At 50.5% G+C, this 14,513-nt stretch overlaps 3 protein-coding genes across 10 annotated transcripts in view; 2 read left to right on the top strand and 1 right to left on the bottom strand.

The window, feature by feature from the left end:
• Positions 1-8,553, top strand: part of MYRF (myelin regulatory factor) — a 42,578-nt gene extending 34,025 nt beyond the window's left edge. For 4 of the 8 annotated variants that reach the window (XM_085226006.1, XM_085226002.1, XM_085226000.1 and 1 more), the window contains 7 exons: positions 2,020-2,105; positions 2,246-2,407; positions 3,371-3,664; positions 3,752-3,839; positions 4,132-4,206; positions 4,352-4,454; positions 4,762-8,553. In XM_085226006.1, coding sequence (XP_085082132.1) covers positions 2,020-2,105; positions 2,246-2,407; positions 3,371-3,664; positions 3,752-3,839; positions 4,132-4,206; positions 4,352-4,454; positions 4,762-4,839 — 886 coding nt within the window. In that variant the 3' untranslated portion in view covers positions 4,840-8,553. Of the gene's footprint in view, positions 1-2,019; positions 2,106-2,245; positions 2,408-2,489; positions 2,585-3,370; positions 3,665-3,751; positions 3,840-4,131; positions 4,207-4,351; positions 4,455-4,761 lie in introns of those variants that run through there. The other 4 variants (XM_085226001.1, XM_085226004.1, XM_085226003.1 and 1 more) reach the window with 4 other exon arrangements.
• Positions 8,554-9,539: 986 nt separating this feature from the next.
• On the bottom strand, positions 9,540-11,511 carry TMEM258 (transmembrane protein 258). Its single transcript, XM_003206152.5, has 4 exons — positions 11,394-11,511; positions 10,782-10,891; positions 10,545-10,707; positions 9,540-9,683 (listed from the first exon to the last, which is right to left on the bottom strand). The coding sequence occupies exons 1-3, from the start codon at positions 11,394-11,396 to the stop codon at positions 10,581-10,583; spliced, it is 240 nt and encodes a 79-aa protein (XP_003206200.1). The 5' UTR covers positions 11,397-11,511; the 3' UTR covers positions 9,540-9,683; positions 10,545-10,580.
• FEN1 (flap structure-specific endonuclease 1) lies at positions 11,462-13,946 on the top strand. Its single transcript, XM_003206151.5, has 2 exons — positions 11,462-11,586; positions 11,808-13,946. The coding sequence occupies exon 2, from the start codon at positions 11,809-11,811 to the stop codon at positions 12,952-12,954; it is 1,146 nt and encodes a 381-aa protein (XP_003206199.1). The 5' UTR covers positions 11,462-11,586; position 11,808; the 3' UTR covers positions 12,955-13,946.
• Positions 13,947-14,513: the final 567 nt, after the last annotated feature.

Raw genomic sequence — 14,513 nt, 5'->3', positions numbered from 1 at the left:
GTGATGGTTGGCTGCTGACATTACTCGTGGTCTGTCTGAATGTTATTTGGGTGCCTCTTCTGCTGCACTAAAACAGCAAAGTCCCAACACTGAGTTGTGGGGTTGGACTGGTCTGTAGGAGGCAAAGGTTTTCCTTAGTGTGGAAAGAATGTCACGCATGCACAGTTAGCCTGTGCTGGGCATTCAGTTTCAGCACACTTTGTTCCTTCAGGAGGTCATGGCACCATATAATGAGCATCTTTCTCTCTTTCTTTTCCCCATCCTACTTCTCTCCCTTACTTTCTGGTTACGATTTCCATCCAACTCATTTTGTTTCCATTTTCTCTTTAATTTTCCCTTTCTTTTCATTTTCATTACCCACACCCTCTTTCATTGCCTCCCTTTACTTCCCTTCTCTGTTCACTGCCCCGTAGCTCTTTTGCTGTGCCCACTGCCTGTCTCCTGGCCCTCTTTCGGCACAGGGGTCCCGGGGTCCCAGTTGCTCTATGCCCACGGTATGTTACTCTTTCATTATACTGTTACTTAATTGCTGCATCCCTTCTCTTAGTTCCCCTTCTTTCTTTTCCATCTGCACCACAGAAGACAAAATCTTGAGCAAAATGTGGCGGCTCAGCAAGTGGGGTTCCAGGAGTTATGTCATAGAGTCCTTAAGGTTGGAAAAGACCTGTAAGATCATCAGATCCAACCACACACCAATCACTGTCATGCCCATCAAACCATGTCAGGCAGTATGGAAGGGGAATTGTGATCAGCAGACTGAAGAACTAATGAATCAAAGGCTAAAGAAAGAAGTTGCACACTGCAGGTAGAGCAAGAATAGGCAGTACTTAGAAAGGATGAAAATTACAGAATTAGCCCCTACTAGTTCCTAGTATTAACCCCTATTAGTTCCTACTCTCTCTTTATATATGAGTAGCTTTATTGTGAAGGGTCACTCAATTACAGGTGAGCTTAGTGTGCAAAAAAAGGGCAGGAAAAAAACTACATTAATTACTTCCATTTATGAGCCATCACCACTGAGAGTACTTGGAAAGGCACTGACCCACTTCTGATGCCTGACTCACTAACAGGCAGTCTGTGAACACCACTCCTGTATATTGGCACTGCAGGAAAACATCTTCAGAAAAAGAAGCAAGCAGAAAGCAGTTTGAGAGGCATAGCCTTTAATGCAGGACTGTAACCCAGGGAAAGCTGTCTGAGTTAATAATTAGGAACAGATGTGTAAAGCAGCTTTGTCAATGTGATCTGTAGCAACATACTTTCCTTCAGAAGGAAACAGGTCCTATTTGTCTATCAGCACTCTTTGAAGAAAATACTGTGTGAAGACCAGCGCTAGGCTAATTTGTTCTTTTAAGAATGCCACGAGATTTACAAGAGGCTGTTAAAAAGTAATTGCTGATGGGAGGCAAGATAAAGTTGGGCATGGTGTGTGTTGACAAGGCAGTGGAGGGATGGAGGTAGATCTTAGCTGGGATAAAGGCTGGCTCCAGAGGCTGGGTCTGCTTTTCCTCCAGCAGTCCAACACCATGTCTCACTAATGAAAGAAATGTGTAATCAGGTACTTCTTGGAGGGGACAGTGTTATTTTACTGTCTCTAAATGAATGAAGGCTCTTTGAGAAACCTTGAGGAATGCTAAGAGGACAAGCAGGATATAGCTTCAGGACAAGCAAAACATGGGAAAGAGAAAATTGAAGTGAGGAGAGAATGGATGGGTCAGGTCTTCCATTTCTTTGCTGTGAGCTCAGGAGAAATCTCTATGCAGTGAAAAGCTACAGCTTAGACTCATTCCTGCCAGAAGCAGAACTGTCACCCCATCCATTGTGGCATCTCCAAGCTCCCCGTGCTGTGTTTGTGCCTAGTGTTCTTCTCTCCTGTCTTGCTTTTCACAGATCACTGCAGGCTTTGCCCCTCTTCCCCTGTCTGCCGTCACTGTTTGCTTGTTCCATCCCCCCACTCACTGCTACACCCACAAAGTGGTTCCCCGGGGCAGAGCTTCACCCTGCTTTCCTACATTTCAGGTCAAGCCAGAATATCGACAAAACACAGATGGTGCGATCTACAGCTGCATCAGACAGAGCCAGCAGCAGGACCCCAACACACCACGGTAGGTCACAGCTGCACTTCCATGCCAGAGGCTCATGGCACAGAGCAGGCTCCATGCTGGGAGCTCCTCAGAAGAGATGCAAAGGGTGCTCGCTGCTCCTGCTGTTGGCTTACTCTGTCTCTCTGCTCTTTGCCCTGCAGTCACATCAAACGTGCTTGACTTACTCGATGCTTTACCTGGTCACAGTGTGCTAGCCTGCTTCAACCCACCGTGTTTCTCCACTTGCTGCTCTGCTGCTCCCACCAACGCCTCATCTGTTGCCCTCTCTGAGGCCAGCCCTACTCATGTCACCAATCAGACAGGTAAGTCCCATCCCAGCAGAAGGGAGATGCTGGGACAATCCTGAGCTCTCTGTCCCACTACTGCATCGCTTCGTGGCCCCAGATCCCTCTCACCTGGTTTCCTAACCCTGCACCTGCCCATGGACTGCTGGGCTGCCAGTGTGGTGTGGTTTGTACATCTGTGATCCTGCTTCCAGGGTAAGTGGCAACAGAAGAGCTCGCTCTGCCAGTATGGAACCATGGGAGCTGGCCAGTGTGCCCAAGCAACTGCAGCTTGCAGTGCAGCCTCAGTGCTGTTTGCTTTTGGCAGGCCAGGAGCTGTGCTTTACAAGCCCACTTATGATGTCACTACTGCAGGAGAAGCAGCAGCATCTCAGGCAGTCACTGTCCAGCCATAACACCCCTGGAGTCATAGAACCATAGGAAAGTTGGTTTCGAAGTGACCTTAAAGATCACGTGGTTGGGTTGGAAGAAACCTCAAAGCCCCACCAGCCCCATCCCCTGCCCTTGGGCTGAATGCCCCCTACAAGCTCAGGCTGTGCAGGGCCCCATCCACCTTGGCCTTCAGCACCTGTAGGAATGGGGCACCCACAGCTTCCTTCAGCAGCTGTGCCAGGGCCTCACCACCCTCTGAGTAAATAAATTCTGTCTAACCTAAATTTCCTATCTTTTCCATTCCCCCTTATCCTACTACTCCATGCCCACGTAAAAAGTCACCCTCCTCCTGTTTATCAGCTCCCTTTAAGTACTTGGAAGGCCACAATGAGTTGTCCTGGAGCCTTCTCTTGTCCAGGCTGAATGAGCCCAGCTCCTTCAGCCTGTCCTTAAAGGAGAGGTGCTCCAGGCCATGCCTTCACCCTGCCTTTAGCTCTGCCCTATGCAAGGGCTGTTAAATGCAAGGGTGTGACACCGGAAGTGACATGGGGACAGGACAACCCCAGACCCTCAGCCTCACAGCACAATGTCTCTCCCTTTCCTTCACAGACCAAAGTCAGACCTCACTGCAGCCAGTGACAAATATCAAAGCCAAATCCAGGGGTATCACCAGGAAGACAACCTCCTACACCAAGTGGCCAAAGACGCCTGACAGGTCTCAGAGCTTCGGCAGCCCCAATGCCAGCCCCTCCTCCCCCTTCACCCACCTCCAGGGCAAATCCAAGTACATCTCCAACCTCTCGCTCTCCCGCAGCAACTCCCCACTGGGGCAGGCCCGGCCGCAGCGCAGCATCAGGCAGCTGGTGAGCGAGTGGCCCCACACACAGGACTCAAGCACAGATGGTAGGTGGGACCCTGGCCGCCTTCTCATGGCTCTTCCTCACTTGCCAGCCCTTTTCTGTTCCTACATAGCCCATCTCCCACCCACAGGGCCAAGCCCAGTCCTGCGTTCCATCCGGATCCTGGAGATTGATATGGCCATCCAGTCCCAGTTCTGTGCAGCCAGCAATGCATGCAGGTGAGGAAGACAGCAGTTCTTGGGGAGCTCCAGAAGCAGATGGGCTATTCCTGGATCCCTGGGCCTTCACTTGCCGTCACTCCAGGGCAGCCCTCGGACACAGGAGCTGGGGCTCCTGCTGAGCCCAGCCCTGCTCCTTCATCCAGTGTGCAGGGGGACTGGATTTAGTGATTAGCTGGCTGGGGAGCCCACCCCTCTGCAGTCGCAGCCCAGAGAAGAGACTTTAGAGCCCGTCCTGGCCATCTCACAGCCAGCTGGATTGCTGCAGTGAGGTCTTTCTCTGTCTCCCTAGGACTGGAAACTTCACCTACCGCATCCCCATCAGCCAGCTGACAGCAGTGAACACCAACCTGACCCTGGAGATGAAGTGAGTGAGTGGACAGGGATGTGTTCCTACATCCCTCAAGTGGGCTGGGTACTGTGCCATGTCACCATGATGTCTCCTGCTCAACCTGGTTAGAGACAGCAGTGCCTGGCACCTTCCAGGGCCTTACCACCTCTTGTCTCCCCAGCTCATCCTCTGTGCTGTCCATCTCCCTTTGTGGTCTTGTCTCCAGTGACCCTTGCCAGGATGTTGCAAGCACAGATGGCTTCAGTGATGGTACAGACACACAGGTAGGAAGGGGCTCAGTTCACATTACCCACATGTGTGAACCATTGCGCTCAGACAGCTGTCTTGTGCACTGATACTATATATCCCTGAGCTGATGCTTTCAAGGCCCATGGGGCTGGATAAAGTGTTTAAGTGCTTTTTGTCCTGCTCAGCTATGGAGACAGGCTAAGCATGGAGGTGCTGTTCCTCCATAGACTGTTGTAGGATCACTCCATGGAGCAGAGATGTGCTCTGCTTGCCATGACAGCCTTGGAGACATCCCAGGATACTCAGTCCTGCTCTCACCGCAGATACTGTTGTCTTCCCCAGGAAACGACGCACCGTTGGCCTCTTGTGATGCTGTCTTTCAGGGAGTTCACCTACCACTTCAGGTGGCACAGACTGTGAGTACAAGCAGCTGATTTGCTCCTCTTGTCCAGAGCTAAGTGGGAGGACGGCAGCGGGAAGGTGGCATCATGCATCCTACCCCGACCTGTAAGCTCTTCTTCTTGCTTTCTCACATAGGGCCGAGCCAACTGCAGCACTACTCCTGAACAGATGGGACACCTTTTTACTGACTATTATTTTCAGTTTTACTGGCTCTGTGAGTGAGTCCTGGCAGCACCAGTGCCCTTTGGTTGGAGAGAGGAGGGGGACTGGTGACACTGGGGAACCTCCTGTACACCCTCCTCCGCTGACCCCCAGCCCCACCTCAGCCCCATCACCCTCCTTGGGGGGTGGAGATGGTTCGGTTGTGGCTGGCAGTGCTGATACCGAAGTACAGCACACACAGAACACAGGACCTAAGCCACAGAAACACAACCAGCCCTGTGCCATCTCCTGGGCTCACCTAGCACCAACACTGTCCCAGACAGCCCTCCTTCTCTTCTGGGGATGCTTGTATCCCCCTGCTCCTGCTACACTGGATTTGAAAGCATTACACTGGATGGAACATGGATGGATCTGCCACATCCCAGAGCATGGAACTTGCCCAGCTGTGCCACGTCAGTTCTCCACAACACTGGAATTGCTCAACACTGGAGCCCTTTCCAAGAGGGAAAAGCTGGAGTTTCACCTGGAAAGGAAAGGCTGTGCCTGGACATACTGAAAGTTGTACACTGGAGTTGCTGTTCCTTCCAGTTGGACCTGCAGCCCCAACTGGACCACTGGAGATCCCAGGATCCCTGTTCTGCACAGAAGGTGCAGCTTCCACATTTGCCCCCCTCCTCACTGTGCTGTCACTATATCCAGGTCAGGATGGATAAACTCAAGAACCCACTAAAGATGCTGCTCAGGCTGTGCTCAGGCCAAACTACACGTGGGGACACTTAACCATCAGCCCCTGGGAGGAAAACTACCCCAAGCCACTTGTGTTAAGTGTTGGTTAAACACTGTAGGACCCGTTTTCTTCACTTGCCAGTGGCCACTTGTGGTGTACACAGAGCTGCCCAGTTGACTCTGAAGAAAAAGATGACTGGCCAAGCCCAGTGTGCCCTGCAGAGCAAAGCTGGGCTGCTGGGGATGTGTGGTGTGGTTTCACTGCACAAGCAGCGGGGAAAAGAGCAATAACAGTGAGTTCTCACTGTCTCTGCTCTCAGAACGCAGTTATGTTGAGTGTACTCTGGGTATTTTACTGTTACAAGTTCTTAACTTGCTAAACTACTGAATTTCTTTTTTTAAGCCACATAAAAATGGGTCTCTTAATTCTGTCCTGGTTGAGCTCTGTGCACCTTGCATAGGAAACCGAAGGGGGGCACTGCTAAGCTCCATGTTAAAGCCTGATTGCTGCAGCAGTACTGGGATATCAGCTCCTAGTGTTCCCATGCCCTCTTCCCTGTCCTGCTCCAGCTAAAAGAGACCTCTGTGCTCCTGGAGGCTGAACCACCAGCTCCAGAAAATGGAGACTCATTTTCCTAAGGAAGCAGCACTGGGGAATGGCAGCGAGGGGGGACACTCCAGTCCTGAAGGAAACCCTAAAGCTGATTAAGAGAAGAGCACACCTCTTGGGAAACACCATCAGGATCTGGCTGCTGCACTACATTCTGTCAGTGGAGATGGATGCAGTGATCCCTTTGCCAGTTGCAGGCCATGCTGTTTCCATCACCGAGGAGCACAGGGCAGGAGCAGCTCTCTACCACCAGCAGCAGGCTCTTCTGGCTCTGGAGAAATGAGCCGCAGAGATGTTTTACCTGATAGATGGTTCCTACATGCACCACTTCTGTTACAGAGTTCCCTTCTGAGGCTGTCCCAGCAGAGCAGCCCCAGCCTTGCAACTCCTTGCAGCATCACTGGGATTTTGTATGGCTGCCCTTCCAGGACCTTGCCCTTCCCTTTATTTGCAGTGCAGTTCCAAGGTCAGATCTCTATTCCAATGCTGTGCCCATGGGCAGCAGTGAATGATATGGGTGATGCTCTCCAGCGAGCACGATGCACTGAAGTCTGGGCAGCCAGGAACCAGAGGGTGAGCAGGGAATGCCAGGCAGCCACAAAGGAATGAAGTTTAGGGAGATCTTGAGGGAGCTCAGAGGGAGAGCAAGAGGCACGGGAGTACAGACACACAAACGGATCAGCTCTGTGCTCAGCAAGATTTTCTGCTTCTGCAAGGAAACCCTCTGGTGGAGCTCTCAGAGAGGATGCTCAGCACTCTTCTTTCCACCTGTCCTATGCGTTTTGCTCAGCCTTAAACTGAATAAGTTACTTTCTTGGCAGCTTTTACTCTCCACTTGGCAATCATTGGCTCAGCCAATCCTCATCCTGGCGAGTGATGCCCTGTGCTCTGCCAGCTCTGCTCAGCTGAGAGGCAGTCTTCTCAGATCCTACTGCCATTTCTCCTACTTGCCCATGCTCTCTTTTAGCCCCCACACAGAGGTAATAGGTAGTGCCGTGACGGTTGGAGCCGACAGTGCTGCCTGCAATCACTGCCACCAATCCACCCTTGCCAACGGAGCCCAGAGCCACACATGTGTCTCCCCGGCTGCAGGCAGGGAGGGAGAAAGCAATCAGCCACTGGTCACATGCCAGCCCAAGAGGAGATGGGGGTCTCTCAGGTGTCCCTGTGATGCTCACCCATTGGGTTACGATGGCCTCAGCAAACCAAGTGCCTAATGGCTATGGGAACATCTCTAGTGCCTTGTTTTGCCAACAGGGTTCCCTACGCCTGTGTGTCTCAAAAACAGCAGTTCTGTTAGCTTGAGAAACAAGATAAGTCAATACCGAAAGTGCAACAGGTGATGCTGCCCCTGCATAGCTGTTTTACAGCAGGAAAACGGGGCTGAGAGCAATCCATGGTATCAGGGGAGAGATTCAGAACATCATCTTCAGCATCTTATGTTGCAGTAATTTGTCTTAATGTACATCACAAATCACACATCTGTTCCACCAGCAGTCAAGCAGGAATGAGCTCAAAAGGGTTGTGTAACAAAAAAAAGTCAACAAGATTGCTTCTCAGCCCACGGAAACAGCCATTTGCACAGACCACCCCTGGGAGGCTCTCTGCCCTACCCATACATACCCACTGCTGTGTTCCCCATCCCCAATCAGTAACCAGAGAGTTCACAATCAGGCCTTTACCTGCATGAGACGGAGGGAGCTCTGAGTCAATGTCTCTAGCCCTGCAGCTTGGGGAAACCCTTCAGCTGGAAACAGGAGCTTCATCTCTCTAGACATTCTTGGCAGAAAGGAAGACAAGCATGGAAATGAGGCCACTTGCCAAAGTTTGGCTGTTTCGGAGTTTGTTTCAAAAGCAAATTCACAAACTGGTCCTACTGTCAAGAGCTTAAAGCCTGTAAATAGAGACTATACCACCACCACAAGAATTAAGAAAAAAAAAAAGTAAAGCACTAATTTGTTTGGTTTAAATGTTGCTGTCACTGCTTTAATCACTGTATATTGCCAGCGAGTTCGTAGAGTTGCCTTCTTAGCAGGTATTATTGATCATAGGTTTTTATTTGTGGGGAACAAGGTTTCCCTTCCTTTCTTTCTGATTTATATTTATATTTTGCTAAATTGGAGTGCTGAGTCTTCAGATTCCCCACTTTTATGTTTGGCTTATTTAGACTTTGTTTTATGCTGGAGGTAAATATGCCTATATAAATAAATATATGAATATTGCTTTGTATTCAAGGATGGCTCCTGGCTGTGTTCCTCCCTCGCTGTTTCTTCCCTTTCAGTTCACAAACTGCTCATCACAAGAGTGAGGAACCCCAGTGCGAATTACTCAGTGTGAGCTTCCAGACGTGCCCACAGAGGGCTCAGGATAGCTGCAGGATTCCTGCTTTGAACAGATGTAAAAAGAGCTGTGGCTGCTCACATCTCAGAGGTCAAGGCCAGATCCAGAAGGCATCTGAGAGAGTCTGCAGAGGGAAAGCTTTCTCTGGATAGTATATCAAGGCTTTAAGTCTGTATGGTACCTGCAGAATTTATAACTCCAAGTTCTAATTGCTTTGAAAGCGAGACTCCAAATGCAAAACTGCCTTAAAAGTATAGCAATGCGTGCCATAAATAAATGCTTTCAAAGCATTAATTCAGTAATGCTTGAACAAAGGACACAGTCAGCTCAAGCATTCCTCCAAAATCTCACGTCCCACAAACACAGTTTTTGTCACCCAAGACTTCTAGACTCCAGCTGCAGCAGGGCACAAGGCAGCACTGAAACAGTTCTGGGCACACACAACAACAAATCCCCAGTTGGAGTTAAAACTTCTTTCAAATAAAGCTCTAGCACATTAAAATGCTCTTTGTAACTTTTCTGCAGTGCTGAGTGTGGTCTACCCAGACACCCCTCACTGCAGCACAGGAACTCTATTGCCAAGACATCTAAGTTCAATACCAGGGTGCTACACACCACCAGCTGTAGTTTCACAGCATTTGTTACTCTCTGCAGTAGGATGTCTAGCTAAATTCCACTCGTGTTTTCAACTGCCTAGAAGGAAATATGAATTATGCTTATCTCTTTACAAAACAGCTGCTTCTGCTGCTCCAAACAGCCCAGGAAAAGGCTGTGGGTACAATAAAAGGCCCATCCCAAGGCTTATGGGTTTTGTGTAGAAATCAGAGTTGGTTCAGAAAGTCACATACAAGCATCTAAGAAACAAACTGCAAATCCAAAGGCAGGTGCATCACAGAGCCAGTTTTATTCAGGTTTGGTTTGTTGTGCTGGCAGGAGCCACCTGACAGGAGTACAGTCCATGCCTGAAGCAAGCTCCCATGCTGAAGTATAAAACAAATACAAAAAGAACTCCGGAGCTTCCCACCTGGAACCAAAGGAGAGAGGAAGGAGGTAAGACAGATTTCCCCAGAGCAGCATCCCCACAGCATAGGGACAGATCTTCTACCAAGTGCTGCGAGGTTGGAACCACACCTTGAGCAAAAAAAGAGCACACAGCAAGCACAATTCCTCACTGCTTCACACTAAAATGAACACATTCTGTTTGCAGTTTACAGAAGGGCAGAGAAGTCATCTCTATCTAAACCAGCCAGCAGCCTCATCTTGTCAATGGGCATCTCCAAAAGCAGTCTGGCCCCAACCACTTGACTCCCACCCATTAGATATTTATAAGGATTGATCAGATCCCCTCTCAGCCTTCTTTTGTCCAGGCCGAACAGCCCCAAGGCTCTCAGCCTTTCCTCATGAAGGAAATGCTCCAGGCCCCCATTATCTTTGTCCTTTACTGGACTCTCTCCAGCAGTTTCCTGTCTGCCGAGAACTGGGGAACCCTGCACTGGACACGGTACTCCAGATATGGCAGAGCAGAAAGAGAGAAGAACCTCCCCCACCCTGCTAGCCATGCTCTTTATAACAGACCCCAGGATTCCATTAGTTTTCTTGGTCATGAGGTCACACTGCTGGCTCACAGTCAACCAGTGGTCACCCAGGACACTCAGGTCCTTCTCCACAGAGCTCCACTGCAGCACTTCTGCTCCTAACCTGATACATGTGGTTATTTCTCGTTCTGTACAAGGCCCTGTACCTGTCTGGGTACAGCCCTTTGTGTGCCCCAAATCCACCCCTGAAGAAAGGTGGCTTAGAAACATAATGCAGAAACATAACATAGAGTTACTCTTTGCAGGCAGCTCACACACAACATGCAACACAAAGCTCTCATCCTGCTTACAGCCACTAGGGGTCCGCACATCACTCTGCCTGGGTCTCACACATAGATCCCAACCCACAGCAGCAGGAACAGGACACCAAACCCCATGAAGAGCGATGCCACCAGTGAGATCAGCAGCTCCTTGTAGATGTCTCGCGTGTACTTGGTGGATGTCACCTCATAACTGCCAGCAGAGGGTTAAGGTGACAACAGGGGCATGGCAAGGTGGGTCCTCCCACTCCCAGTGCCCAAGGATACACGAAGAACCATGCGGTGAAGAACATGCCAATGGCAAGCAGCACCACAGTGAGGTGTGGGAAGACAGCCGGGTTCACTGGGCTGGTGTACCTGCTCATTGCTTCTAGCTCCTGTGGGGGCATGGCATGGGGCAGCAGGGCTGTCAGGCCCCATGCTCAGTCCCTGGTCCTAGTTCCCCGGGTTCCCTGCCCCAACTATCATCCCTTTCCTGGCTCCTGCTTTCAGTTCCCGTTCCCCAGTTTCTGGTCCCAGCCCTGTTTCCCGCTCCCCAGCTTCCAGCTCCCATTCCCGGCCCCAGCCCTCAGTTCTCATTCCTGGTCCTTGTCCCCGAGTATTGTACCCCTTCTCTTTCCCAGTCCCAGCCCCCAATTCCCATTCCCTATACCGGTCCTAGCCTACGGTCCCAGGCTCCATACTTCCGTTCCTGCTCCAGGTTCTCATTCCCATCGCTGCTACTGACTCCAATCTCAGCTCCCGGTTCCCATTCCCGGTCTCAGTTTCAGGTCCCGGCCCCAACCCCAGCTCCCAGTTCCCATTGCTGGTTCCCAGCCCCAAGTTCCCAATTCAATGTCAGTCCCAGCTCCCGGTCCCAGCCCCGGGTTCACGCCCCACCATATTGCCCCAGATCCCGGCTCCCGCCGCACTCCGACACGTCCCCTCGGCAACTTCCGCTTCCCGTCACCGACGGAAGCGGAAGTGACGCGTTCCGGATCGGGTGGGCGGGGCCACTGGGAGCCGCTTGGCATTGGCTACCCAGCAGGCAGCGCGGCCTAGCGCGGGAACGGCGCAGGGTCGGAGCAGAGGGGTAATGGCGACCGGGCGCCGCGGCGGGGATGGTGCGGGATAACGGCGGCCGGAGAGAGCTGAGGGGAGAAGTGGCGGCGAAAGAGGGCTGAGGGGAGGCCGGAATGGGGCCGAGGTGGAAGTCGGGGAGGGCAACGGGAGGCTGTAGTGCGTGAGGCCTCCGTTCTTGGGACCCGTCCTCCCGTTTCTCTCAGCCCCCTGTGCTTTGCTCTGTGCCCGCAGGATGGGAATCCACGGCTTGGCCAAGCTGATTGCCGATGTGGCGCCCAGCGCCATCCGGGAGAACGACATCAAGTCGTACTTTGGGCGGAAGGTGGCCATTGATGCCTCCATGAGCATCTACCAGTTCCTCATAGCTGTGCGGCAGGGTGCCGAAGTGCTGCAGAACGAGGAGGGTGAGACCACCAGTCACCTAATGGGCATGTTCTACCGCACCATCCGCATGGTGGAGAATGGCATCAAGCCTGTCTATGTGTTTGATGGCAAACCACCACAGCTCAAGTCCGGGGAGTTGGCCAGGAGGACGGAGCGCCGCTCTGAGGCCGAGAAGCACCTGCAGGAGGCTCAGGAGGCTGGCGAGGAGACCAACATTGAGAAGTTCAGCAAGAGGTTGGTGAAAGTGACACAGCAGCACACCGACGAGTGCAAGAAGCTGTTGATGTTGATGGGCATCCCCTATGTGGAGGCGCCAGGGGAGGCGGAAGCCAGCTGTGCTACACTGGTGAAGGCAGGGAAGGTGTATGCAGCTGCTACGGAGGACATGGATTGCTTGACCTTTGGGAGCCCTGTGCTGATGAGGCACCTCACTGCCAGTGAGACAAAGAAGCTGCCCATCCAAGAGTTCCACCTGAACCGGATCCTGCAGGACCTGGGCCTGACCTGGGAACAGTTTGTGGATCTGTGCATCCTCTTGGGCTGTGACTACTGTGAGAGCATCCGCGGCATCGGGCCGAAGCGGGCGGTTGAGCTCATCAAGCAGCACAAAACCATTGAGGAGATCATCCAGCACATCGACACCAAGAAGTACCCCTTGCCTGAGAACTGGTTGCATAAAGAGGCCCAGAAGCTCTTTCTAGAGCCTGACGTTGTCAACCCTGATGACGTTGAGCTGAAGTGGACAGAGCCCAATGAGGAGGAGCTCGTGCAATTCATGTGTGGGGAGAAGCAGTTTAATGAGGAGCGCATCCGCAATGGGGTCAAGAGGCTGAGTAAGAGCCGCCAGGGCAGCACACAGGGCCGGCTGGATGACTTCTTCAAGGTGACGGGCTCCATCACATCGGCCAAACGCAAGGAGCCTGAAAGCAAGGGGTCAGCAAAGAAGAAAGCCAAGACCAACAGTGCCACAGCCAAGTTCAAAAAGGGGAAATAACTGGACTGGCCAAGCACAAACCTCTGCTGTTAGTTTTCATGCTCAGCTGGGAACTTTAGGCTACTAATAGATAGTCATCTTAATGTTCTGCAGGTTACTGCTGGGAGGGGTGCTGTTTGTGTGTTGCTGTCAAAGTCCTTTCAACATGGCTAGGCTAGTGAGTGAGATTGCAGTCTGCTTCTGCAGCAGCTGTAATGCATAAGGGTGGGGAAGGGGCTGAGACAACTACAGTTGAGGGGAGCTGGCAGAAAGTGGTGTGTGAGGAATGAGGCAGATGCCTTCAGCAGTTCAGCTGCAGCATTCCTTAGTTGAAGACTTTTGACAATGAGGCCACAGAAACTGGATGTCACAACTAGTCAAACATCCCTCTGATTTAAGTAATAAAAAGTTGGACAGCTAGAGAGCAAATCAGGCACAGTTGTTTGAGATTTCTCCCTCACACAGTTCATCCATAAAAAGGCCAGATGCAAACAGCAGGGGTAGAAAATGGGGAGAGGTGAATACAGGGCAAGGTAGAATTGAGAGAGAATGAAATAATGAGGTAAGATGCTTCCTTTAGTGAGAATCTCAAGCATGGGCTGCCTTCCTTTTTTGTAATTTTTCTTTGTTTAAAAAAAAAAAACAACTGTATTCTGGATTCAAAAGTTCTGGCTTGCTCTTAACGTGTATAAACCAAGGACAAACTGAGCTAAAACTGCAGCACTGAAGCCCCAGTCTTCCTACTAGGCTCCATGTTATGTTTAACAAGAAAAATGGCAATAAAACTGAAGTCAATAAAATTCACCCCTTACTTTCTTGAGGCACCCTTTCACATTGTACACACAGGCACACAAGTCCCAGGCTAAGGAAAAAAAAAAAGATATTACCTTTTTAAATTATTATTTTGTTCTGTACTAAGCATAACCTTTTACTTGTCAGAGTGATCAGCTTTTCTGTTATCATTGTAGTTTTGTTTTAGTTTTTTAAAGAATAAAATGTGTATGCAAATACAACCTTTCTCAAGTTCTCTGGAGCGGTAGCTTAAACCTTGTTGGTGAAGGGTGTGCAGGTAACAAACTCCTGATTTCAAATGGAAACCCATTAGTGTAAATCAGTGACAACAGCCAACAAATGAAGCTTGGCTTCATCAACAGGCTTGAATGTGGGAAATTCACATTTTAATCCTGGTATTAATAGTGGCTTTTGGGTGCTTTGTTGATCTGTATCAGCTGGTTGCTAAGTTATAAAAGAAGCTGGGCTTGTTTCGCAGGGGAATTCCATTAACATTATGAAGATAATCCTGAATTTTAAGCCCTCTGATGTTTTTAATAAATACACTGTAGCCAAGAGCAGCAAGTATTTCTGATTTTAAGATCTTTTTAATAGAAAAATGTAAATACTGATATACCACTGTGGGACGCTGCTCCTGGACAGCTGTGGCTGGTGTGCTTGAAGCTCGATGGCTGTGCTCTCTGTAACATCGCAGATAAAAGCAATGCAGTCTGCTCCTGTCACTTATAATAATTATTATTTTGGAAGAATCTTCACCCAGAAATCCAGGAAATTTCTGCAGAGAAGTT

This window comes from Meleagris gallopavo, chromosome 5 (genome assembly GCF_905368555.1).
Source record: "Meleagris gallopavo chromosome 5, MGAL_WU_HG_1.1, whole genome shotgun sequence".
Taxonomy (NCBI): domain Eukaryota; kingdom Metazoa; phylum Chordata; class Aves; order Galliformes; family Phasianidae; genus Meleagris; species Meleagris gallopavo.
This window is presented reverse-complemented; position numbering and strand designations above follow the sequence as displayed.